Below are 27,152 nucleotides of genomic sequence, written 5' to 3' on the forward strand. Positions count from 1 at the left end.
TTATGCTAGTTTGATTTTTCTCTATTCATTTAAACATGTGAAGAATTATGTTTGTTGGATTTTTCTCTTTGTATTCAAATCAATTTTTTGTTGGGGTGGACTTGTCCTTTAATAATGCTTTTTGAGTCAAATGAGCTGATAAACTGAACCTCTACTGTTCGAGATTTATGTCACAACTGGCTTTCCATAGTTAAACCACAACTTTAGACAAGAGTTTAAATTAAACCTGACTTCAGAATACGGGCCTAAGAGTATTCTCTGTCTACTCAAAGAGACACATTTGCTTGAAGATCATACGATTTGTGTTGCTAAAACATACATCACAAACCAAGAATTTCTTCCTGTCCTTCAAACGGTTGGTAGAAGAACTGGTTGTATACAAGCTAAGATTAGACCAAGTGGGATGAGAACTAGAAAATGACAATGTACCTTCCTGTCCTCAACTTCCTGATCATAAGTACCATCACCAACCAAATAATCATCCTCACAATCACAAATTATCATCACCCAAATTCATCAACTTCATTTTCATCATCATAATATTAAACATTTAGCGTTTTAGTCATCTTCAAACAGTACCCCAGACATTTTCAAAATCAACATGATTTCATTTGCTTTAACCTCACCTTTCCTCTTCTCAGTAAATATCCGAGATGTGAGAAGTGGTCACATTATTACCAAGAAAACAAATTTGAAACAATTAGGAAAAAGAAAAGACATAACACTTTGTGATACTTGTATCAGTTCTTTGCTATATTTTCATCCTTTTTTTAAGAGCATGACTAAGCCACGTCTTATCATGCAAATGAAGGCCACGTGATGGAAACATAGGAATATAATCGGTTCTCTCGTATTCTCTTTTCGTTTCCTTGACAACAGTGGCCCTTATAGCTAACTAATCCCCTACACTGCGCATACTAACTCTGTCACACTAAAATACACCTGACAAAAAGACCTTCAAACGTTGATCTACCATCACATACAAAAATACCAAAACACTGCTCCAAAATAAATAGCATTGGACAAAATGGGAACAGAGATATTGAAATTTTACACTCGGTATCAACCGATGGTGCCCAGAAAGAGAAATTATTGGAAACAAGGATGGGACAGGATATTCATGATTTGTGCAAAATAAGAAATTGAGAAAGCTTGTAACATTTTAAATCAAAGGTGATGAATAGTATGTGTAAAAGAATAACTCACGAGGATAAAAAAAATATCAAATTCTGAATGTGAATAAAAAATAATATAAAAAACATTAAAATTCTGAATATATGTAGATTTTTTCTCAATGATTTAGAACTGAAAACACCAAGCATTGATTGTGTTATTTTTTGCCATTTCTTTACTAATAGCAAAGGAATTAAGGGAACAAAATCAAAGCTACTCAAAGACAGACAGGGTATATTACACCTTAGAAATGCCATTTAAAGACAAGGTTATCTCGAACAATATGTTAGGAAATTGAGAGGAATTGTTCACTGTTCTACAGCAAGTTTTCAATCAAATAAAGCCAGAATCAGATCAAGAAATCCTTAGGAATAGTATTTACTAGGCCTAGATAATATACAAAAATCATTGTTATTGTCCGTTTTACACTTTTTATATTGTTAGTTATCTCTATATGGGATTTTTGTTATCATTTACATATCTTTCATATGCGTGTGATATGGGATTGTCAATTACACAAAAGTAGCATCTTTTAGGCATTTTTTTCAGTCTGCATGAAGAAATAATATAAATACAGATGGAAGGCTAAAAATTACACTTATTACAATGTTGAACCAATAATAAAATATACCATAAATCATAGCTTTAATGCTACATACAGTATGTATGCAGTCTTGAATAGAAGTTTACATTGTACTGTATAGAAAAGTGTAGTGCTACACATTATGATCTTACACATGAGGAACGCTATTAAAGTCTAAGTATCACAGTGTTCTACACCAAGCTCTACATGGTAACATGGGAACACTACTTAACACCAGCGACAAGGCAGTGTTTACACTGAGAATTATCATCACTTAGCACTCCCCGTGTCCAGCATCATAAGTGAACTAAACGTTTGTGTATATTGGTTGAGAGCGCACAGCTTATAACATTATACACCAAAGTGCTTAACACTTTAGACCGTAATGTAGTGTAAAATATCAAGAGTAAAGGAAAAGGGTGTTAAAACGGTATTAAAATGTATTGGTTAATATAACCCAGGCTCTTCCAAGAATGATATAAGAAACCCATCAAATCACTTTGCACCAATAAGCGCAGTTCCAACTCAATGTCAACCAATGACCTGGGGGCTATTTCACAAATAATTAAGAATGACCTAATGCCATGCACAAGCCGTAACACCAATATATCAAATTCATCTCAACCATAAGAATGTGGTACACTATACATGGTCTGACTCGTGTGGAAAGGTGTTTTAAGAAACCACATGCAACTTGGACTTTAACTGCTATTTTTAAAATCAAACTTAACTATTTGTGGAAGACCCCCCTTGATTTCACCTATCTAGCACAGCAAAAGCAATATAAAATATTAAATCTGATTGGAACCATTAAATCCACCATCTAAAAGTTAAATAATCTAACTACACATTGTCTAGGTATAAACCCTAGCTCCACGACCACAAAAATCATACATAAACTTTATCAGCAGAAAAAAAATAGAGTGCTAATTTACATGCTATAAGATAAAAATTATTTCACACTAAATAATAAATCAATTGTTTTGTTGATTCATACAACTAAATCTCTATACACACTATACATCTGACTAGCTAGCCATCATCTACTACTATACTAATCTGGTCTGCTAAATACCTCTGTGAATATGTACAGAATCCACTGTACGATCCAGTCATTACAATGGTGAAATATTACAATCCTTCTCTCACAGTAAACACAAAAATTACAAAGAAACATCCAAACCATTAATATGGAAATATCTAATGTGATATCTCATGTCTATACACAACAATATGGAAAATTTCAAAGCTTTAGAGGGAAAAATATCTAGTCTATTTCTAATTCACTCTCCCTACTGATAAATCTTGAAAAGAATTATAAGAAAAAAAAGGAAATGTTGATGGTTCTAAAATGAGCCATCTTGGGAAATATATATTTATATATTCATGTATTATTTACAAAATTGAAATTATTGTGATAACGAAGCGACAGTAAAAATCAGCATCATGCTACCTTTCCACATCTCTTGCATTAACAAAAATAAGGATATACCAACTAATTAAAGATAACGAAAATCTCCCCAAAATTTTATATACAAATACATATAACACACTGATTATTCCTAATGCTTTTTTTTTCTTTATGCAAGGGGTGATAAACCCTATTTATCAAAGGAAAACAGATGCTCTGTATTGCTATACAGCTTGATAGGTTACAGGTGAACTATTTACAGAAAATATAGTTTAGAAATATATTTAGACTAGCAAAAAAAGGGAAAAGGTTATATACAACTATATTGGTATATTTACAATGTGCGTAAAATTAAATGTCACCAGTGCATTTTATATATATATATATTTCTTTTGAAGAACAGTTACCCATGTTCAAGAATATCCTTTGAGTGAATCTGTACATATTTTTGTTTCCCTATGCAAGGAATCGTGCAGAGTAGAAAAACCACTGTGCTCTATTTACAGCAATAGATTGAGTGAAAAATTGTGATGATCAAACAGTTTTTATCTGGTCAAACAGTAGAGAGATACCATCAAGGCCCGACTACACAAAACATAGGCATGGATCATATAATTGATTTTTACCACTGATTGTACATAATGACCAATACCATCAAGCTTACAAACATGCCCTGTGATCAATCGCTAAGTTTTGTGTAAAATGACCTTGGTCATCCAAATTGGCAATCCCAGTTGATCAACCAATACTTTTAATGCCATAAATAAAAATATGGAGTTCATAGATTATACCACACAGAATACATACTGTTAAGGTCAGTCGTAAATTTTCCACCAATATCTGTTACACGCCAGAATTCATAACATCCTGTCATCGACATCCACACATTGGAGAACCCCAAGTAAATGTACATGATTTTAACTGTGATCATCTTTAGATAAAACTTTCCATAGAATTATTTACATTTCTCACATGGGCATCATGGTACCTTACAATCAATACAGAAATTACCCTGAGAATGAATTTTATCCAATTATTTTGTTTGAAATGACCTAATATATTGCTTATGTTTCTCTTAAAGCATAGCAAAAAAACAATCCTACTATAGAATCCCCACACAAGGGTAAAATTTACATTGTAACTAGGAATTTCACAGCAAAGGCATATTTTCTTTCTTTATTTGTTTTTCTACAGGAATGTGACTTTTGAACAGTGTAACACTTTTGGTCAAATTCTACGAATAGTATATAAATTTGATAAGTTTTCCTGTCTAACAGTAAGCTTCAGATGTCAAAATAGTGGTTATTTTAAGCCAAATTTCTATTTACAATATAGACAAGATAGCTTTTATAGGAAGGTACATGTATATATATATCTACAAAGAGTACAGTCCATGTATCTATGTATGACATAATGTATAAATGGACACGAGATACATATTATAATAAAATACAATAAGCATCTTGCTATCTCACCCAGAAAAAAATTGCAAAATTTAAATTTACACCTCTTTGTTGATATCAAGACATCATGCTATTCACACAATTTCTCGGAAGCTAAACATACAATCTAAAGTTAGGTTACTATAAACAGTGTCTGTACAAAGTAAATCATTCTACATCTATGTACACCATACCATACTTTATATACTGAGTCACTACATAATAAATCCTACAAACATGCTAATCTAATGTTTTTGTATTTTTCATTTTTTTTATTGATTTTTTTTCCAATTATTTTTTTTTCTTCTCTGGATATACAAGAAACAAGCGATCAAATTCTGACCAAGCAAATGCAAAACAAGTTTTCACAACATATCAAATCAAGCATGATTTAGCAGCAGATTAAAATATTAATTTCACTTGAAGCAAAAAAATGACTAACAATCCATGACTGGAATAGGCAATAACCATCCATACCTAAACACTGCATTCTAGAATGGCCAAAAAGGGACATATACCTACATCACTATCACTTTGAATTTCACAATCACTGACTTCACCATGACAAAATATGACACTAAATTACATGCCAAGCAGTAGAAAATCTGCTGAATCCCTCATTATAAGCCAAGCAGGCAATTCAATTTATTGTGTATATTGGACATCTCTCTTTACAAAAAAATAAAAGCTATTGATTTCTGATTGCTAGTAACAGAAAAGGAATTGACTCACACTGTATAAAAACAAACCTTTGACACTAATTTTCTGGCAGCTTTTCATTTCAAATTTCATCATGAAGAGTTTGTTTTTCTCAAGAGAGAGAAGGTTAACTACTATAAAGTCTTGTCCAGTATGCTTCATATAAACAGTCAGCTCACTGAATAAGATCATTATATTCACCCTAGCAACCTACATCTCATATTAATCACACTCTGAATGTCTGAAACCAAACCATAAATAAAATCTGATTGCTTAAACACTTCACAAAAAAAAGTATCAAACCAATGAAATTTAAAAAATCGATCACAATTTCCACCATGATACAATTGAAATCACTCCAACTTTTTGTACTGTGTAAACAGTGTTAAAACACAGCATATACTTTTATCATGCATGATTTTTGCTTTTTTTTTAAGGGAAGAGATATTAATACACAAATACCCTTGGGCAATGGAACTGCAATATTGCAACTGGAATGCTAGATTTGTTTTGCTTTTTTAACTATGTGTAGTATAAATGTATGTACACTAGAATGTACTCGTTATGCATGGAGAAGAAAATGAACCAGCACAAAATGATGGGGGAATCCCCATAGTATGGAATGCCACAAGGTCAGTGTCAAGAATAGGTTCTATTGCAGATTTATGCAAAGATGTAAATGTGAATGTGACTTGAATGGCATTTAGAAAATCAATCAAGAAGTATGGAATGACTATTCATTAAATACATTTCTTCTACATTTATGAAGCATCTTGATAAAAACTAAACTTTATTCTTCATTATTCCAAATGATCATCAAAACAATAGATTAGATACATGATATTTTATATGCATCACTGATATGCATCCTGATTTTGTTTTAAATGAAATCATCAATGAAACAGCGATATAATGCATTGTTTGATTGCCAAAATAAATAACACAAAAAGAGACTTCTGTTAGTGATTCTTGTGATGAATTGCCAAACTGAAACCAATACAGAGTCCAACAACAGAAAGTGGTGTACTTATTAAAAATGCCATCCATGTCACATTAGAAGCTTTAGAAGATAGAGTAAAAGCCATCTTTTGTGTGCCTGTTACCAAGATCTTTAATCAGGGACAAGGGATCAGGGGATGCAGTTTTTGTTCTCTCATCTTTAGGTCGAACCTTAGGCTTTGGAGGTGCTCTAAGAGCACTGGCATAAGACATTGATGGCTTACTATCATCCTTGAAGTTGGTAGGGCTAGTGGACAAGCCAAGGAGACTACTGGTACTACCTTGCCCATATGGCGATGAAGGGCTCGGGAGGCTCTCTTGACTAGACAAGCTGGGAGTCGTAGGACTGAAGTTCTGGAGACCTCGCGACTGTGGAAAGTTGTTGTACTCTTGCTGATGATGCTGAGGAGAGAGCGTGCTTGAGAAGTTGTTGCTCATAGAAGACTGTGGCCATCTCTGGTGCCCAACTGGAGGAGCGGCACCGAGGGGACTTGTTGATCTGTCATCCTTGCTGACTGGTCTGAAGGTATGCTCTTTTCCAAGCATTGGCTGATGTCCAAAGCTTGTCTGGGAGTTGGGTGGTGCAAGGTGGTTGGGATCATCTCTTGGAGAAGTCAATGAACTTGTTCCATTGAATGAGAAGGACTTGCCCTGTGGTTTTCCAAGGAAACTGCCTTTCGCATCTCCTAACTGAATTGCCAGCTCCAGTGGGCTTAGGCCAGGACTTGCATCCATGAAGTTGGCAGGAGTGCGAGGGCTAAGGTCACTTGGTTGCACTGAGAAATCCCTCTGGTGTTTGGCCTCATGGTCATGGTAAGGAGGCATATGGGAGTCAACGAACACATTGGGTGGCATCTCCAAGGGACCGAATGGCATCCTATGCCCTGGTTGATTCTTACTGAAGGCTGGGCCTTGGTCAATGATTGCCGAATCACAAATCCTAGGCTGATTCCCTGTCGAGTCCAGGGTATCCCTTGGATTGTGTGACTTTAACCTTGAGGGCCAGGGGTCTCTGTTAGATTGGTTACTCTCTGATGGTGTATTCCAATGGTTGGAATTTCTGCTAAAGGGAAGCTGCTGTCCACTAGCTCCAATAGCTTCAGTCTTGTCTGTGTACAAAGATTGGCTTCGTTGCCCCTGCTGCTGCGGCTGAGATAGCTTTGATTGAGGTGCAGTGTCACTTGTTGGTCTTCCAGGACCAACCTTTGGTGATTGCGACCTCTTAACATTAGCCAGGAAGTTGTCTGCATAGGTTTGTCCTCTTGTCCTCAACAAATATTGATATTCCTCATTGATCTGCATCTCCTCTATCTTAGCCACTACTTCCTGTCTCTCATGTTGGCTTTTACTAGAATCAAACTGTCCAATGGGTAAGCTCATTGGCCTTGGGTCTCTTGCTGGAGAGCCAGGGGCAATCCTGTGGGTGGTGCCTGGATGCATCGAAGATGAGGATGCTGATGCCTCCTTGAATGCAGATCCCTGAGAATTGTCTTGAGCTGACTGGTGAGCAGGTGAACCTGGTTGCCCATGCGGATGTTTCACCCCTTGGGGGATCATAAATCCTCCTTGATGCATAAACTGAGGGTGGTAAGGCACGGCAGGTTCCATGTACGGGTAGGGAGGGAATGGGTAATAAGCATTAGGAACCATCCTGACAGGCACTGGCATATGCATCATAGGCATATAGACAACACGTCGTCCAGTGTACGGATCAATCAAAGGCACAGGACTCGCTGGCCTCACCATGTTTCCACTTGGTATGGCACCAACACCTCCGAAGAAAGGCAAAGGCTGGTTTCCTGGAACAGGAGGGGTTGGTGTGTGACTTGGTGATAAAACTGACCGATGTAGGTTGTGGTTGATGGTCGCTATACCTTGGGCGGGTGATCCCTGGATGAAAGGCACCCCCATCATCTGGTTGCGCATTGCTCGAGGGATGAATTCCTTTGCCAAAGGATTCAGGACATAGGTCTTCTTCATCTCCACATTGGAGAGCTGATTCTGGATGGAGGAGAACGTACATCCATGGAGACTGTTGTTGTCATTGCACATGGAGATGAATTTCTCCCAGAGTTTCCTGTCATGAAAAGACAGACAAATAATTAGTAGTATTTTATTCATCAAACATCAAACCACATTCAGTAAAACAAACATCAGGTGTGAATACATTATAAAGAACCGGTCTATAACAATGACAGGTTCATCTGGTCAGATGCATGGTTTTGATAAAAATTAAAACAAATAATTGTAGTCCATAATCTGTCTCCCCATACCTGACCAGGGGCTGTTTTACAAAAATTTACAATTACAGGAACTTTTGCAATGATGTTAACTACCATGGAAACCTTGATCATGATTGGTTGCTTAGAACTGTTAGGTTATTCCCATTATTGTAGCCCTATGTGAAAAAGAACCCTGATGCATCTGATTCAATATACATTTAAAAACTTGATTCAACTCTCAGAATTAAGTCACATTATTCAAATAATTTACTTCTCTTTCTTAACACTATCATCAAGAGTAAAACATAACACCAAGAACACATTAAAAATAAAAACTGTATTATTTTATTCTAAATCCCATTTTTCAGATATAAAAACAAACATTGGATGGCATTTGGAAGATATGAGATTTGAAGTCACCATCTGTCAATGCGATCTCTGTTGGACTAACCTGCACTTGCCGATTGAGCATGCAGAGACGGGATCCCCGACTACAGCCACAAGAGACTGAGCTCTGGTGATAGCAGTGTTCAGGAGTTTGTCATTGGATAGAAAGCCATAGTCTGGTTCATCTTCACTCGAAGACTGAGGAAGGTCTTTAGAAGACTTGGACGAGGCATTAGACTTCTTGGCAGGTTGGGCTTTGACCATATGCTTACAGGTGTGGTGTGTTCGTACTGTACTGATGAATAGGGCTCGGAACTGCTTGCCTGAGGAAAGAAGAGTGGGGACGCATAAACAAAAGTATGTATCCTGTCATGAATCCCACTATGAAGTGGTATGTGTCTTTCAAAGTGGCTACCCTGTATCCCTCAATGATTTGTCTATGATGTACATGTAATAGTGCGGATTATCTATGAAAAAGACAAAATGAAGGATGTCTGATGAAAGATGCTACACTAAATTTTGTGAAGGTGCCAAAGCGCACTGTCTTGTAATATATGTTTGGTTTCGATACGGATGGTTGTGTTAATTTTTGTGGGATTCCACTTCCACATAAATTTAGAAAACATACAAGCAGTGGTTATATGTGTTCAATTTATAAATCTCCTAAATAATAAACTTAAAAATCTTGTACTGCTTCTTTATCAGTATAATGATTTAAATGTCTGACAAAAATTCTGACAAAGAAATATTAGTGGATCGCTATGATGATTGGGACACAGATCAACATGGTGTAATAAACAAATTGTGCATTTGATTACTCCGTAAATTTCAAGTTTAACCCTTATAAGACTGGGGATCATTCAGGTAGGAATAGCAAAGCATTATTTGATTGTCTAATGCTTAAATTTACATATTTTGTGAAACAAAGACATTTTAACTACAAGATTGTCTGCCATAAGAATAAACAGCCATGCATCAAATCTTTTGTCAACTACAAAACTTGATTCCAGTGAAAACAAATGGAAATGCAAACCCTTTTTTAATGAAACAATCTATTTAAAAAGACCAATTACCTTACTTTTACATATTTTGTGAAACAAAGATAATTTAACAAGATTGCCCACCATAAGAATAAACAGCCAATCTATTGTCAACTACACTTGTTTCCAGTGAAAGCAAATGCATATATAAGCCTTGTTTTAATGAAACAAATATTTTTAATCTATTTCTAAAAAAAACATCATTAAAAAGAAGACCAATTACCTTGGACGTTCATGACTCTCTCAACGGATACACTGAAGAGTTTTCTCTTCCGTAGCTCATGTCTGATTCTGAAGACCTGATCTGAGTAGTGAGCTACCACACCAATGCTGTTCTCATCGCACGTCCCCCATTCCTCTGGCCAGGTCTTCTGAAGCTCTTGTACACGGTCACACAGTTCAAACACCTAAACAGTGATACAGAGTTGATTTATATTGTTAACCTCACGACTGATCACTTAAAACTTTAATGACATCTAGTGCAGCAGCCATCTTGCATAGCATTAACTGTACTCCTGAACTACTGTTACTTCATGATTGATAACTTTCGACTTAATGATAGAGTCTAAGAGTATTCTCTATCTACTCAAAGAGAAACATTTGCTTGAAGATCATGTGATTTGTGTTGCTAAAAACATACATCACAAACTAAGAATTTCTTCCTTCAAATTGAATAATTTCTTCGTGACTTATGATTTCATCAAGTCTTACAATACGTATCCATGAAAACAAATCCATCAGTTAAGCCATGGACCTATAAGAAATGGACGATTAACGCGAGCATTCTTTTGATGCAATCATAGTCGCCGTCTCCTGATTATGTGCATATTAATGATAACATACAGGTGCTTTGACAATAGCGACTACCAAGGCGAATCTGATCTTCACAAAGGAATGTTCTGCTCTTTTTGCCGTTTGTTGGCTGATGTCTTGTAGCAGATTATACCTTTCAATTAAGATGTTTCAGATTTGGAACAGCAAATTGAGAAGCAGACGATTTTTGTGATATCAAATTTATTATTATCGATTTGCACGCTTCTGCACACTCATAATGACTTTTCTAACAACGAGAGGGGGACGACCCCTACAAGAAACCCACCATGTTTCTCTGGAATATTATGAGGAAATCTTTAAAATGTGATTATAAATTACAATCAATCAATTTCATTTCAGCCTCTATCTTGAAATATTCATACATTTTTCCAAATAAAGACCATGGAACTAAGATAACCATTTGTAAACCAGAACTGCACATTAATTTCCGAGAATTCAGGTAATTTATTACCTTCTGCGCATACAATTTGTCTAATGTTAAATGTCTAATCACCGAAAACTTCTGTAACTCATGGTTTAATTGACGGCGACCATGATGGTATCACAGGAGACAAATATGAAGAGGATGTTATTCACATGACAATGACAGTCAGATGTTAGTGAATTCATTAACTAACCGATGAATGTCCAGCTTTCATAGGTCCATGGTTAAGCTAAACAACATCCGTGCTACAAATATGTTGGCAAGGAAAACAAAAACTTTTCATGTACAATTCTTTTCAAGCAATTTTTTAAAGACACAGCAATAGACTCCTCAATCACCTGCATGGCCATTCAACCATACACCCATTCCTGTATACCCACTTTTTTTTTTTTTCCGGGGGATTATGCTGTTGCTGGCTTTCCATAGCTATTACCCAATTATTTATCATGCAGGATGTTGAATGAAACCTACATTCAATTGTAAATCCAGCATTCAGCCTTACTTATTTACATATAATTTCTTTTAATTTGTTCTGTTATTATTGTCATCATGAATCATTATGAAATATCTGAAACTATCGTAATCATGATTTTTTATTAAATAATACATAATTTTTTCAATGTAATAAAAATAAATCAAAATCAAGCATATGGGCCCAAATCAAGCATTAACAGGGTGTTGCAAGAAAGTTGAATTGCAATGGAAGGCAAATGGACTACAATTTTTGTTAGATCTAAGGACTTATGCTTGATTTTTTAGTTTCTACTTGATTTGGAATTGAACGTAAGTTTCTTGCAACACCCTAATATAGAGATTCTCCTGTACACTGATTCTTGTAAATACCTCTGCATTGTTGTAGAAGGAGATACTGTTCTTTTCCTGGACATCCTCACCCCTGGCTGTGAAGAACGTCAGCGGGTACCACTTAGGATGCGGAGGCTGCTTCCCAGAAGCCAAGAGCTTCCCGTCATAGAACAGATCCGAGGTGTAGTCCACGATGGCATCATGAGAGCGGTAGTTGGCACACAGAAGGATCTTGCAGGGATGGGTGTCGGGGTAGTGGTCGTAGAGACGCTCCAGCAATGAGATGTGGAGTTTACGATCATAGACAAACTCACTGTGCACTTGCGGGCTGATCTGTGGCATACGCAACAAGGTTTCAGAGAGATATATCCAAGAATGTTGTATAAAAAGGAACTTCTACTTCTGACAGTTTTAGATTATAAGTTCTTAAAGGCTCCCTCATTGTTTCTTACCTTCTTTAAAAGACCAAAAATTATGATTTGACCCTGATGCTAGGCATGCATAGTGTCACTTTTCTAGAAACAATCTATCCTGATATAACATGCCTAACAGAAATGCTAATAACTCAAACATCTACTATGTTTAGTTTTATATCATATTTTGTTGTCCACATAAAAAAAGAAAAAACCTACTTTAACAGGGATATTAACCTTGAAAACAGCATAGTATCATTCTCATGGAAGAAAAGCTTTTATTTGTGGTGAAAACCCCCAATATTTTGGGCTGAGAAATATTACCTTTCATGTAACAATACAATTATGAAGAGCATTTTCCAAGAAAAATGCAAAATCTATGGCAAAAAGTAATTGAAGAAATATTGCAAAATGTAGGAGCTCGCAACTCTGCCTTTTTGTACTGACCTGCATGTAGTCTCCAGCCAGAACAATCCTGGTATTTTTGGTCGCGAGGGCTAGGGGCATCACTGTCTCACACTCCATGGCTTGAGCTGCTTCATCCAGGAGGATGTGAGTGAAGTAATCTTGGTCTAGCTCCAGGTGGGTCAGAAATCTAGTGAAGACAAACAAACAGGAATGAAACAGGGCTGGGAATGATGGTCTTATGTTAAATGTGGTCCATCCTTTCTGGAGATTGTGCAACTGATACGTGACATTCTTGGGAAGATTCCTGCAGAAAGACATTTCTTAAGGCGCACAAGCGAAGTGCCTTATAACAAGTGATGTCTGCTTTCAAGATGGATAACTGTGACAATTTTTGTGTGTGGGATTTCAAATAATTCTGGAAAACATACAAGCAGAGGTTAAATGTATGAACTAGATAAATCTTGTATGGCATCTTATAATTGTTTTATAATATTTAAAGTAGAAATATATTGCAAATCATAGAAATTGAGAATTATGTATCAAATTAAAGGAGAAAATAAGTAGAACACGATGGTGTAAATCGTTTATCATGGAGACCGTTGAAACTCAGTTAATTGATAGTTTAAATTTCTCTCTCTGAATGCTTCAAACACGCAGAATTACGTTCACGAAATTGGGGATTTTTGATGACGTGGATGGAAAACATACAAGCAGAGGTTAAATGTATGAACTAGATAAAACAATTTACCTCCATCCACATCATAAAGCAAAAAATTGAGGCAAATTAAAATTAGATATAAAAGATCATCCGCGTAGCTCGCATGCGATTGTAAACAATCAGCAAGGCGAGCAAGCTAACCCTGTGTTTGTGATGGCGGATGATCTTTTATATCTAATTTTAATTTACCTCAATTATTTCCTTCAAAAAAGTTTTATCGTAATTCAAAATTCAAAAAATAGTACCAGGTGTTACTATATTTTTATATAGAAAAATAATTCCCAGAGTTTCGTAATTTTGTCAAAATAATTTTTTCTAACGTACATAACAAGTGACAATCTATCCCAGCCCCGTAAAGTTCATCGTCGGTCCATAACGTCTGCTGCTATTCGTCGAGTTGATTTGCCTTCAGGTTCGGATATATTCACTTGTTTGTAAGTACAGTTATATCATTATTTTCCTTCTCATTATTTGTTGATAGACTCTGTCTGGATGTGGTCATGCTGGAATTCAATTTCATGGATTTGACCCTTGGTGCAGCTCGCAGCTGCATGAGTTGGTAGCGAATCGGCATGCAAGTTGAATTGTCCGACTCATCATCACCGGCGTAATTCCCCTAATTTACCTCCATCCATGTCACTTTGTTGTTCTAGAGCTACAAACTTCATCATCATTCTCTTTATCTTCAAAATCATCAATTTGAAAATCCAAATCTAGATAAACTTCTGGGTTTTCTTTCATTTCGTGATCGAAGTATTCAGTGACAGTGTGGAGAAAACGTACCCTCGCAACAGGTTTTGCTTGCAAGTGGAGCTTGACGGGGGAGAGCCAATCAGGTCTCTCGTACACTCATGCACATCATCAAATTCGAGTCAATTTAGAGACCGATGCGAGGCATATTTCGGAGAGGCATTTTAGCGACTTTTAATTGGCGATTTCCACCTTATGATAATTTTTGTGATCTTTTAATGACCAAATGATAATCCCCACATCATTACCTTTCCACTGATATATAATAAGGCCATATTCATAATCAATATATTTCTCCTTTAAATTGTTAACAAAAGAATTAGCCATGGTTGGTGATGATAATTGGCAAATATGGTACCAATGATAATATACAAACATATTTGATCAGTATGTAAAATTTTAATTTTAACCATGAAAAACCCTTGGATAGATTCTAACTTTGGGAACAAGGAGACCAGAGTTAGCCAAATGTAACTGAAAGCTTCAAATTTCTTTTTTTTTTCTTTTGTGGAAGCTTCACGGTCTAGTGGTTCTGACTTTTGCCTTTCAATCTGAGGGTCATGGTTTCGAATCGCAGCCATGGCATTCTCTTAAACAAGGGATTTATCCACACTGTGCTGCACTCAACCCAGGTGATGTAAATGGGGACCTGCTAGGATTCATTCCTGAAATGCTTGCGAGATGCATAAGGCTGAAGGGCTAAAGCTCTGGTAAATATATCAAAGTCCTTTGGAACAGCACTGGGACGCTATACCATAATGTCATATACAAGAACTGCATATCATTTTTTATCATTATACTATCTTTACCTTGAGGTACTGAGTGTGGCAACCACCACCCGATGCTTTTCCACCTGTTCCTTGGTAGGCATGACAAACCGGTCCTCCCCCTCAGACATGCAGCAGTAGAGGCGCACCACAGGGTGCACCGTTGGCACCCATCGATCCTTGAAATAGATCCTCAGGGGCCTGGCAGCGGTGTTACCAGACTCCACAAAGGAGTGGAAGTAGTCTCTGATGTATAGGTCTGCCGCACTGTGAGGGTGGAGAGAAAAGACACAAGGGGGTGTAGGATGGGATACTGGTCAAAAAGTACAGATATGTATATTTTCAAATACTAAGATAAGCCTAGAGACAAGAACTTCAATAAATGGAAGAAACACTGAAGTTCTTAGGAGAGCTGGTGGGTGTTTCATAAAGCTGTTCATAAGTTACAAATGACTTTATACATGACGAGTGACCTTTCCTTGTGCTAAATGATACATTTCTATGTAGCTGACTTAGCACCTCAGAACGTCCTCCAGTCGTATGTAAAGCCGTGGTTAATTTTACAAATAGCTTAATGAAACATCCACCTAAGGTGCAAAGAGAAGTGATAAAATGAGGTCTTGATTAGGTAGCAACCCTACCCATCAATTTGAGCATTTAGATTTATCAATTAAAGAGGAATAGACAAGGATACATCCCTCCTTACCTGTTGGAGTGGGTGCAGATAAGTATCCTTGTCTTGGGCTGTTGTAGGATGAGCCTGGTTGCATGGGCCAGAGTGTAGGTCTTCCCAGTGCCATAGGGACCAACAAGGAAGATTGGAGGAAGTTGATGGACTAGAGGAGTCGTCATGGCAACGATGGCTTCTCTCTGTTTGCTGTTCATCTGCATATCCATCTTATCACTCCATTGCCTGGAAAACATGAAAAGGGGTTCGAAAAACTCTCAAATACCAGAACAATAATCACATCACATTCAACCTGCCCAAGCATATTAGGTACCCACTTACACCTGGGTGAATGAGGGAAATACATACAAATTTCTTACCAAAATGGATTTGCCCCCCCCTTGCAGACTTGTCGATTGTTCCAAACAACCTACTGACACACTTTACAACTTGCCCTTTACAATTATCACTCTTAATCTCTGGATTCCTAATCTGCGAACAATCTGTATTTGTTATGGATCACTTATACCATTTTTCATTGTATAGAATGCATTGGGTCCAACACTCCTCGCTGGTATCCCATTGCCCCTGGGTGCAAAGTTGCAAATATAGATTAACATCTGTTTTGCCAAAACATGCTACTACTGTGGTGGGATTTGCACCCTGGACTTTGTTGGTCAACTGACTGCTGTTACGTTGATCCATTACACTTCTACCTGAAATTTTTGGGATACTATAGCGAGGCTTTTAATAAGAAAATAAATTCCTTTTCTTTAAGTACTCAATTCCTATCAGATTCCATAATTTACATACCACTATTGATAGAGATGACTATTGCACCGTACTGAATGAACAATGTTTTGTTATCTTACATTATCAAAATATATTTAAAAAAACACCTTAGCTTGAATTCTATTCAGACGAATTAACATAGATTTCAAAGGAGACTTACTTGTTTGGGGTCCATGGAACTTTGGCATTGGAACGTACATCAGGGAAGAGAAGGCTCATATCTGGGACCTTGTCTACTGCATAGTGCATTTCACATAGGTGTAATCTATGGTGAAAGTGGAAAATAGAAAATAAATTCATCTCCAAGAATGATAATCACCATAGAACACTAAATGAAATATTGTTTATAGAAATTAATGCTCATCCAGACGCGATTTAATTAATTCTCCTACCAAACATTCCTAATCATCCCATACAGATATCAACAATAAACTTGATATTCTGCTTGGGATCTGGAGATTGAAATTCACAACCGCTAAGTTTTGTGTACATTCTCAAGCCTTGACAACTCAATCTAAAATTCTAAAATCATAATCAATTAAAATTTCATCTAAATGATATTAAAAAGAGAAACTGTATGATAGACAAGGTCTTTAGGCAACAATTATGGAAAACCAGCAATAAATGTTATAATCCCCTGAAAAGACGTTTTATGTGGTAATATATCAATTGCACCAGGTACATTCCCTGAAGAATCAAATTTTCAGGTAGTCAACACTTCCTTACCTACTGAGCTGGAATTGTAACTCCACCTTGATCTGTGAGTTGTTCTTCAACTTCAGATCATCCACACACTCCTTGCTCAGGGTCATGTAGATAGAGTCCTTGCTCTTCTCTATGATGGGTGCTTCATAGACCTTTTCCGTTGTCTTCCCATCCTGGACCGGGGCTAGGAGCACTGAACTGCAGCTGTTGAGGATCAGTCGGCCACCTGGAGTATCGTCGGATAGGTCATCGTTGAGGTGCATGAGGGCGAAGAGCTGGCCATCCTGAGCGTAACGGGCACCGCTGTTCCGTGACGGCACCAGCATGAAGGTGGTGGCCATCTGAAGGGTTGTCCTGATGTTGAACCTTCAAATGAAAAATAACAAGAAAAAAAATTCATACTTACAACCGACCATAACCTTTTGGACATGGTTTGCGATAGACTTTCATGGACACTTAATTGTACAGTTGATTGTATATTATATCTTACAGAACCAAGATGTTACATGTCATTATCCGCAAGATCTTCAGTTTTATCAATCACCCATCATTTTATAACATCTGAATCAAACAAATCATACAAGACAAACCACATAGTCATTTGATTTGGTTATCTTTACCTTCACACATCTAACATTTCTAACATCTAACATGTGGAGCGTTGTGGCCCAGTGGATTAGTCTTCGGACTTTGAAACAGAGGGTCGTGGGTTCGAATCCCAGCCATGGCGTAATTTCCTTCGGCAAGAAACTGATCCACAGTGTGCTGCACTCAACCCAGGTGAGGTAAATGGGTACCGGTAGGAAGTAATTCCTTAAAAAGCTGTGTGCGCTATGAACACCTAGCTTAGCCGGGTAATATAGGAGCGCCTTGAGCACCTAACAAGGTGGATATGTGCGCAATATAAATACCCTATATTATTATTATTATTTCAAAAGATTCATGCCATGAAACATTTTACTCTCATCTGTAATGTCAGCCAGAAAAAGTTAACACATACTGTTATACTGCAAATAAATAGCTGGTCTAATTTTGATCTGGGGATGTTCTGCAAGCATTAAGTCAGACTAAAAGTCATGGCTGAGTGCTAACGTGCACATAATATCTATTGCAAATCTTATTTCATTGAGTACACCCTATGGGCATGATCTAACCAATGCAGTGATGAATTCTACATCCATACATATACCACACACAACTGGGAATTTAAGAGTGATTTTAAGTCAGACTTAATCTATGTGAAAAACCCAATGGTGACAGTTTCATTGGTGAGACGAAGGAACAACTTACTTGCTGATATCCCTAAACCTGGCTGTCTCCTCAATATACAGCAGATCATGCATCCTGTTCTTGTAGTTATTCTTGGTGATTGTCTTTTCCAATACCGAGCGTTTGAAGAGCTCTTCCGTCGAGTGCGGAGGCATGTAGAATGAAAGCAGACCTTTATCCTCCTCTGTCCCCATCTGGATAGGCGGACTGAAGTTCACCACCGTCTTGTTGGTTCCGTCCCAGCGCTCCGTCACACACATCATGGATTCCCTCACCTCCTCTAGCTCCTTCTGGTCCATGGCGGACACCGAGTCCACAGAGATCCTCTTCATCAGCACCGGCTCGGTGCCAAAGTCAAAGACCACCGACTGACGGAACGTGCCGAAGATCTGCGAGGTGAACTGGATCTTGACCCGGTAGATGCGCTCCTTGGACTTTGCGCTGTTGTAAGGGTTGATGTTGTTGTTGTTGGTGCTCATCTTGCTGCTCCACTCCTGACAATTCTCCGGAATATCCTGGGAGCTCTGACGCTTGGAGTCACCCATCAGGATGCTGGCGATGCTGAAGTGCGGTCGATGGACGTCGAAGAAGAGAGCAACCCGTTGGAGCTGTTTGCTAGGCTGTTATTAAGTAAAGAATGCAAATTTATTCGTAATTGAGCTTGTTTGTTATCATTGTGTATTTGCACAAAATTAAAGAATTGATGGATAACTTAGAAGTAACTTTACTGTATAGAAGTATAATGTGAGTCTTCCTACTCTTGAATTCATCTTTTTTTTTAAATTCAAATGGGTATCCCAGCCTAAAATCAAGATGAATCAAATAAATATAGTTTAATTACTATTATTCCAATGATTTGTTCAAAGGAAATAGAGCAGTATTTACTCATTGAATGAGGAAGACCACTATTGCTGGCACTTAAGTTGTTAAAAAAGGGAAATGCATTTCCTACACACATGTATAAAACATGAGAAAAGTTACTAATTCATACAATTAATTAGACAATGAAAGGGGATGATCTGACATCATTAGCTCACTCCTTAAATATTAATAACACCAGCACTTCACCAAAATAAGCCAAAAATTGAATTAATAACTTGGTTGTCCTTTCCATTTGATCCTGATGAAGTTTCAACAATTTTGCTCTTTCAAAAATAATCTGATTAAACATTTTGAATAGTATCGATTCCAGGCCAGAGAACCCCATCAGTCTTTACATAGGAATGCAAACACAACAACAGACATATTTCAACAACTTAAAGTAACACAATCAAGTAAACTCAAGACCAACGAAAGGAAATTTAGAATAGTGTATTTTGCTTTACCTTACAATGCAGTGTGAAGATCCAGGAATGTGCCGTGTTCTTACTTGATACTGTGACATTGGTATCAGAATTTATGCTAACCTTCACATCATCAATTGATTCACTGAGCTGGAAGGAAAAATGTAAAATAAATCTGTCAAATGATGACGACGACGATGATGATGGTGATGATAATGATGACAGAGCTGCAAAGTTGTATTTTGCATTTTCAGTATTCTTGTCCCCCAAAATCAGTATTTTGCAGGGTTGTAATAAAAAACATTTTTTATTAAAAAAAACAAATAAAACGTTTTTTATTGTTTTAAAACGTTTTAAAACGTTTTTTTCCAACGAACGATGTAATTTTCCTGTAAATCAATTAAATTATACGCTTAATACAATATGATTTAAGCTCTTGATGTTTTAATTACATTTTTGGAGTATTAAGAGATGACTACAATTTTTGTTACTGAATTTTCAACAGAAAAGTTCATATTTTTCCCAAAATTACTAAATCAAGGAAATTGAATGCCAAAAAATTAAGTTGACATTTTATAAGTTTATTCCTCATACATGTAGTCTCAGGTTTTTTTTAGTCTTATCAATCTATAGGGGTGAGAAGAAGTTGCACTTTGTAAGAAAACAACATAATCTATAGACTATAGGCTTTCAAAGCTTAATTTCATTTATTCAATATGCTTTATTTCATTTGTATCAATTATACAAATTTTAAGTAATAATAATGATAATAATAGTCCGCTTTTATATAGTGCTTAATACATTGGAACGACGTGTCTAAGTGCTTTACAGATATATAATTAACCCAGTCATCGGATTCAATCAGTCATTCCCGCACACAATGTATGCACATCCTCCACTCCCTGGGTAGTATTCCAGTCAGTCGCTAGTGAGGCGCACACAGGACTGGACAAGCTACAATGACTTTCACATCCTACCGGGTACCCACAAGTGCATGAAATATAAGTTTGGGTTTAAATCTATAAATATTAGGCCCTTGAACTGCTTATTTCTTTAATTGAGGAATTTTAATCAAATTGTTTTTTTCAATGTTTGTTTTAACTGTTTTTTTTTTTTTCTTATGTACAGTTTTGTGGTTACTTTTGTTGTTTTTTTCGTTTTTTAATGGAAATTATTGGCAATTATTTTCCAATCATTAACAAAAAGTACAAATATTGATACAGATAAAATGTTGGCAAAAAATTTGCATTGGCTTTACTTGTGTAATATCATGGAGCTATCAATGTGTTGATACATGTAGCTCCATGGTAATATCATAACCGCATATCCATGCATGTATCCAAAAAATAGTCTTTAACAATATGGCGTGGCCCTGCTGTTCTTATGGATTTATCATAGAAATTTTTAAGGGGGCCATTACAGTCCCCTGGGATTGTTAGGGTTAAAGGTCAAATCCACCCCAGAAAAATGCTGATTTGAATCAGTAGAGAAAATTCAAACAAGCATAATGCTGAAAATTTCATCGAAATCGGATGTAAAATAAGAAAGTTATGACATTTTAAAGTTTCGCTTATTTTTCACAAAACATTTATAACAACTCAGTGATGTGCAAATGAGGGAGTTGATGATGTCCCTCACTCACTATTTCTTTTGTTTTTTTAATTGTTTGAACAATAAAATATTTCAATTTATACATATTTGATAATAATGACCAACTTAACTGAACCAAAAAATGTTAAAACAATGGTAGTTCCACTCATGTTCAGGGAGGAAAAAAAAAATATTTCACATGACAATGAGAAAATAACGACATACAAAATAAATAGTGAGTGATGTCATCAGTCCCCTCATTTGCATACCAACCAGGATGCGCATATAACTGTTTTGCGAAATTAAGCGAAACTTTAAAATGTCATCACTTTATTATTTTACATCCGATTTTGATGAAATTTTCAGCATAATACCTTTTTTTGGGGGTGGACTTGTCCTTTAAGGTTTGCTAGCTGATTATCTTATTCTGAATTAAACTACTTTTCTTCATCTTTACAAAGCGCAAAGTTTCACCTACTTTCGTGTGTACCTCAAGGTTACAATGTCAGTTATACTGTCTATTTGCAAAATATTATTGTGCTTGTGCAACACTTCCATTTCATTCAAGTACTACTATTACATATTTGAGCTTATTTTAAATAGTGTTTCTTTCCCTGTCTAAAAGTGAGCACAACACTCAAATGCTTGTTAAAATGAGAATATATAGATTGATCTACATAATTGAACAGGAGGAAAGGAACATGACAAAGCAATGGAAAAGGGGAGAATAAGGGGGGAAAGAGAGAGGAGAAAAAGAGTGGTGGTGAGAAAGAGATTTAGTTAGAAGAAAATAATATACAACTTAAGAAAAAAAGTATAAAAAATATATTCATGTAAAATCACATCCATGCATATTTATAACACACAAGTCTATGAGGTGTTTTAAAACACGTTTTTTTTGTAAAAAAAACGGGTGTTTTAAAACGCGTTTTAAAACATGTTTTAAAACACACCGTTTAAAACGTGCCAACCCTGGTATTTTGACAAAAAAAATCAGTATTTTTACTGTGTGAGATAAATATGCAGACCTGCCAACCTCTGGGAATGAAAAACTGTATTCTGTGATAAAAAAAACTGTATTTTTCCCAAAAAAAGTGTATTTCATAATAAAATGCTTGGCGCACTCGCTCATCGTGGCGCTCAAGCTGCATGCAAGCTAAAATGCGCACTGCTCTTGCAGATGAAAAAAAAACATGTGTATATCTTCACCCTGGTTTTAACAAAATGATTGAAAAAAAAATAAGTTACCTGAAATTAAATTGATTTAATAACCATATTTGTGTACGTTTTATGAAATAGAGACATATAGAGATTATTTTTCTCAATAAATTACGATTTAGTAAAAAAAAAAAGATTTTTTTTTTTTTTTTTTTTTACAAAAATATATTTTCAAAGAAAAAACGTACTGCCGTATTTTGGTTGCAAAAACATACTAAATACGGCTAAAACGTACTGGTTGGCAGGTCTGTGATGATGATGGTGATGATAATGATGATGATAATGGTGATGATGATGGTGATGAAGATGAGGCTGATGCTGAAGATGATGATGAAGATGATGACAATTAAGATGATGTAATGATGATGATGAAGATTATGATAAAATAATTTGTATCTTTGTTCTCTATATTCGATATTCTATGCACGTATAGTATTTTTATGTATTTCTCACACGTAATCCATCCCTGTACTTAATCTACGTACAGGTCACTTTGCCGAAGTCAAAGCTATTGGGATTACAAAAATCTGTTTGACTGAGAAAAGATATATAAGACACATCGGCCCCAATTCACAAAGGTGGTTTTGAAAACCATTGGTTGAACCTATGGTTCATGCAGATTTCCTGTATAAATTACGCTTAATTTTAGCGCGTATACTGAAGTGTCCAATACTGATGCACGCTCTTGTCACAGTGAGACAAATTGACGCATGTTGCCATGGATAAGTACGCTATTTTATTCATGAGTCCACTATTTTGAATAGTGGACTCATTAATTCAAAACAGTGGACTCATGAATAAAATAGCGTAGTCAACAATGGCAACAGGTGTCAAATTGGTGCACTGTGACAGAAGCGCGCATCAGTATTGGACACTTTTCAGTATACGCGCTAAATCAAGAGTAATTCATACAGGAAATCTGCATAAACCATGGATTTTCAAAACCACTTTTGTGAATTCGGGCCATTAATTGCATAATCTGGGCCCTGTAACAATAAACTTAGCGATTGATTGTGGGGCTAATTCTACAATTGATTGCATCTAGTATGTGTAAAAGTCAGCTCCATGATCAATTGCTTGGCATTATGTTACAATACCCCCTATGAAAAACTGCTTTGACTTCAGGAAGTATATTGTGTTATGGAAGGTCGACTAATGCAAGTGTGACCTTATTTGTTTTTTTATGCAAAAGTGAAGTAAATGAATAGGAGAAATGACATAAAACTAGTATTCTGGGGTGGATTGAGACCTACCACATTGAGAGGAGCTGGTGAATTCATCCACTTCTCAAAGAGTTGCTCTGCAAAACTCATTCCATGTATCTGTTTGTCCCTCGCTCGTTGGTATTTCATCTGTCTATACCTGTAGCGTTCCTTCCACTCGGCTAATTCATCCTCACTATGGGCGTATGGACATTGTTGACCAAACCGGCATTTCAGACGACTGCAAATGAATCAGTTTATAATTATAGTGGTCAGTATTTGTAATGATTAGATATATATTTGTTGCTCTTGAAAATTCAATTTTGTGATGCTTCCTTTTCACGAAATGCCAATTTAAGATAAAATTGTATGTTAAAACTTCAATGTATGTTTCTGCATGCAAAATGGGAGCAAAATTTCTGTTATATTTTATGAGACTACATTTATTTCAATAAATAGATATCCGAGAGTGATAGCGAGCAAAGAGCATTTAAATATTTTCAATCTAACTTTGGAAATTAAAACAAACATCTTCATCACGATGATAAACATCATGATTTCATTATCCTCATCACCTCACATCATTATCATCATCATCCTCATCATCATAATCATCTTCATAACCATCATCATCATCATCATCACCATCATCATCACCATCACCATTATCATCTTCATGATGATGATGATGATGATCATCATCATCATCATCACCACCATCATCATCATCATCATCACCACCATCATCATCATCATCATCATCATCACTGTCATCATCATCATCATCATCATCATCATCCTCATCATCGTCATCATCAACACAACCATCATAATCGTCATCAATACTCACTCAGCACAGAGGAGATATTCCTCCCCCACGGCACCCCTAGGTGGCGGTCTATGCTTCCAATCCCGTCCTTCATCCGATGATATGATAGCTCTGTGACTCTCACTCATGCTATGGAGATGGATATCCACCTGGGTTGAACATTGCACTTGACAATAGGAACAGAAGTTTTCAGAATCTACAAAAAAATAAACATAATAAATGGAAAATATCCAACAAATTAAAGAAGATAGATGCACATGTAGGTTACTCTGACATGTATCTTCAGTTCTAGAATAGACATCAATTGCAAGATTTCTTAAATAAAAGTCTCGAGGAAGGTTTAGGGTTGATATTGTTCATTTCCTTCTTTTTCTTTGTCCTAATGGCATTTGCATAAAGATACATGTACATTTTGTTGTAGGTAAGGTCATATGTGACGTCATTATTATGAGCAATTTGTCAAATAAGCTTCTCAGATGACCCTGAATACTCTATTTTTTGTACTGATCAGAGGTGGATCCACCATTTTAGAATGGGGAGTGGGGGTACTGAAATATATACTTCATTTTGACAAAAGTAGTTGAATTTTGATGTCCTATAGCTATTTGCATGAAAAATATTGACTTCAAGCGACTTTTTTGTAGATTCTGGATAACGTTGGGGCCTGGAATCTGACAATTGTCACTTTGTGTATTAGAGCACATTGATCTTAAACCACAATGACATCACCTTTGCAGATAATTTGTAACCCCCTTCTACAACGCGATTACAGTTTTTAACATATTCAATCAATTCACATAGTTCTTGTCCTCCCTCCATTTTTGTTCTTTTTTTTGTTCAACTCTTCACCAAGCTTTTGTCCTATTTTTGTTCTTTTTCTTCTTTAAGAACAATTTTTCCATTTACAAAGGATTCCCAAATACACCATTTAAATATATTCAAATAAATGAATCACTTACTCTCTTGCTTACTAGCATCTTTTTTATGCTTTCCCTCAGATGCTGGTTTGCGTTTACCCCTCTGGTGATGAGAGGAGGAGGCCGAGCTAGCACTACCACCACTGGCTCCTTGGCCTCTTCCACTTGACTGTGAGGGGTGTAATGATGCTTCCGTCCCATTCTTGTCTCTTGCTGATGTGTTTCTACTAGTTGATGGGTTCTGTAAGATAACATGAAGAGTACATGGGGAATGTTCACCATTTACTTAAATCAATTCTACTTAGATGTAATCAAATTCATGTAATATCTGATTGGCCTTTAGCTTCATTCCATTAAGACTAGAAGTAAATCACATACACACATCACACCCATGTGGACATAAATAAGGTTTCCAAGAAAGATTTAGTTGGTCCATATCAAACTACAATACAGAAATTACAGAAATATCTGACTGGAATACTTTGATTTTATAGAAAACAATTTCTTTTTCATGACTATGGCAAACCCTTTCACTTATGCTACAGTAAAAAGATTTATTGAATCAAATAAAAAATCACTGCTCGTTTTTCTCATTAAAGTCGTTTTCAGTTTTGCCTTTCAATAAAGCTGAGATAATGCTGAAAACTAAAAATAAAAAGATAAAACTGACAAAAAAGCCTGACACAAATTAATTAAAACAAGTTTTGTTTTTTATTCGAATTCTCTAAACAATGAATATGTAAACAGCATTTTGCTTGTGCAACTAAACACATGTTTAATTCATTAAAAAAAGCCTTAGCACTGAGAAAAAGCAAGTCTCACATCTGAGAACAGGTGTTGGATAAAGCAAGTTAAATTCTTCTTCAAATACCAAAAATATTAGAGCTCTACTTACCTCTGTCTTTTCATCAAGTAATTTCTTAAGTCTGTTTACTTCTTTAGATGCTTGGCCATTCTGCATAAAGAAAAGTAGAAATTCACTGATACAAGAATATAGTGACCCAAATACATTGGATCAGAAATATATTTCATTTTTTGCAATATAAATATAAGTAGATGAATCTAACAAAATATATGCTCATCCAAATATGTCATTTCTAGCATGCCCATTTTTTACTTTGACAACAATGTTCATGCTCCTAGGCAAAAGTTTTTATTTCATTGTGATAATATGCATTCTTAATTCTACTATAACAGATTTATACATATACAATTTGCCTAGTGCTCAATAAAAGCAACCCTCTTAAAGTCAATAGTAGCTTTCAGCAGTCATTAAATTGCTAATAAAAAATGATATTGACTATGTCTTTTCATCAGGTTTGTTCGTACTTAAGGAGTTAAGGGTACTTTCATTTTTTAAATCATATCAAAGAGCAAACAAGCAAATTGCTCACTCCAAATTATCCACCCTCTGTAACTTTGTACAAAACACATTGACCTCACATTTTTTCATATTCAACACCATGCTGCTGATGATCTTTTATAGTGCCCATCACCCTTGGCAATGGGCATTTTTGGCAAAATATTCTACACCCAAATCCAGAGATGCCAAGCTCAAAGACCAGCGGGGAGTGAGATTTCAGGCAGGGAACTTTGACTCGGCGTG

General features: G+C 36.1%; 1 protein-coding gene across 2 annotated transcripts in view; it reads right to left on the reverse strand.

Annotated features, from left to right (window-relative positions):
- Nucleotides 1-732: 732 nt before the first annotated feature.
- LOC129270459 (probable helicase with zinc finger domain) overlaps nucleotides 733-27,152 on the reverse strand; it is a 45,786-nt gene continuing 19,366 nt past the window's right edge. For both annotated transcript variants that reach the window (XM_064105767.1, XM_064105768.1), the window contains 15 exons: nucleotides 26,442-26,501; nucleotides 25,589-25,787; nucleotides 24,651-24,825; nucleotides 23,852-24,041; nucleotides 19,833-19,940; nucleotides 18,529-19,127; nucleotides 17,260-17,604; nucleotides 16,694-16,798; nucleotides 15,781-15,987; nucleotides 15,117-15,341; nucleotides 12,879-13,026; nucleotides 12,058-12,351; nucleotides 10,180-10,363; nucleotides 8,981-9,239; nucleotides 733-8,384 (listed from right to left, as the gene is read on the reverse strand). In XM_064105767.1, the coding sequence (XP_063961837.1) occupies nucleotides 6,371-8,384; nucleotides 8,981-9,239; nucleotides 10,180-10,363; nucleotides 12,058-12,351; nucleotides 12,879-13,026; nucleotides 15,117-15,341; nucleotides 15,781-15,987; nucleotides 16,694-16,798; nucleotides 17,260-17,604; nucleotides 18,529-19,127; nucleotides 19,833-19,940; nucleotides 23,852-24,041; nucleotides 24,651-24,825; nucleotides 25,589-25,787; nucleotides 26,442-26,501 (5,112 nt within the window). In that variant the 3' untranslated portion in view covers nucleotides 733-6,370. The remainder of the gene's footprint in view (nucleotides 8,385-8,980; nucleotides 9,240-10,179; nucleotides 10,364-12,057; nucleotides 12,352-12,878; nucleotides 13,027-15,116; nucleotides 15,342-15,780; nucleotides 15,988-16,693; nucleotides 16,799-17,259; nucleotides 17,605-18,528; nucleotides 19,128-19,832; nucleotides 19,941-23,851; nucleotides 24,042-24,650; nucleotides 24,826-25,588; nucleotides 25,788-26,441; nucleotides 26,502-27,152) is intronic.

The sequence above is a fragment of the Lytechinus pictus genome, chromosome 10 (assembly GCF_037042905.1).
Source record: "Lytechinus pictus isolate F3 Inbred chromosome 10, Lp3.0, whole genome shotgun sequence".
In the NCBI taxonomy this organism is placed as follows: Eukaryota; Metazoa; Echinodermata; class Echinoidea; order Temnopleuroida; family Toxopneustidae; genus Lytechinus; species Lytechinus pictus.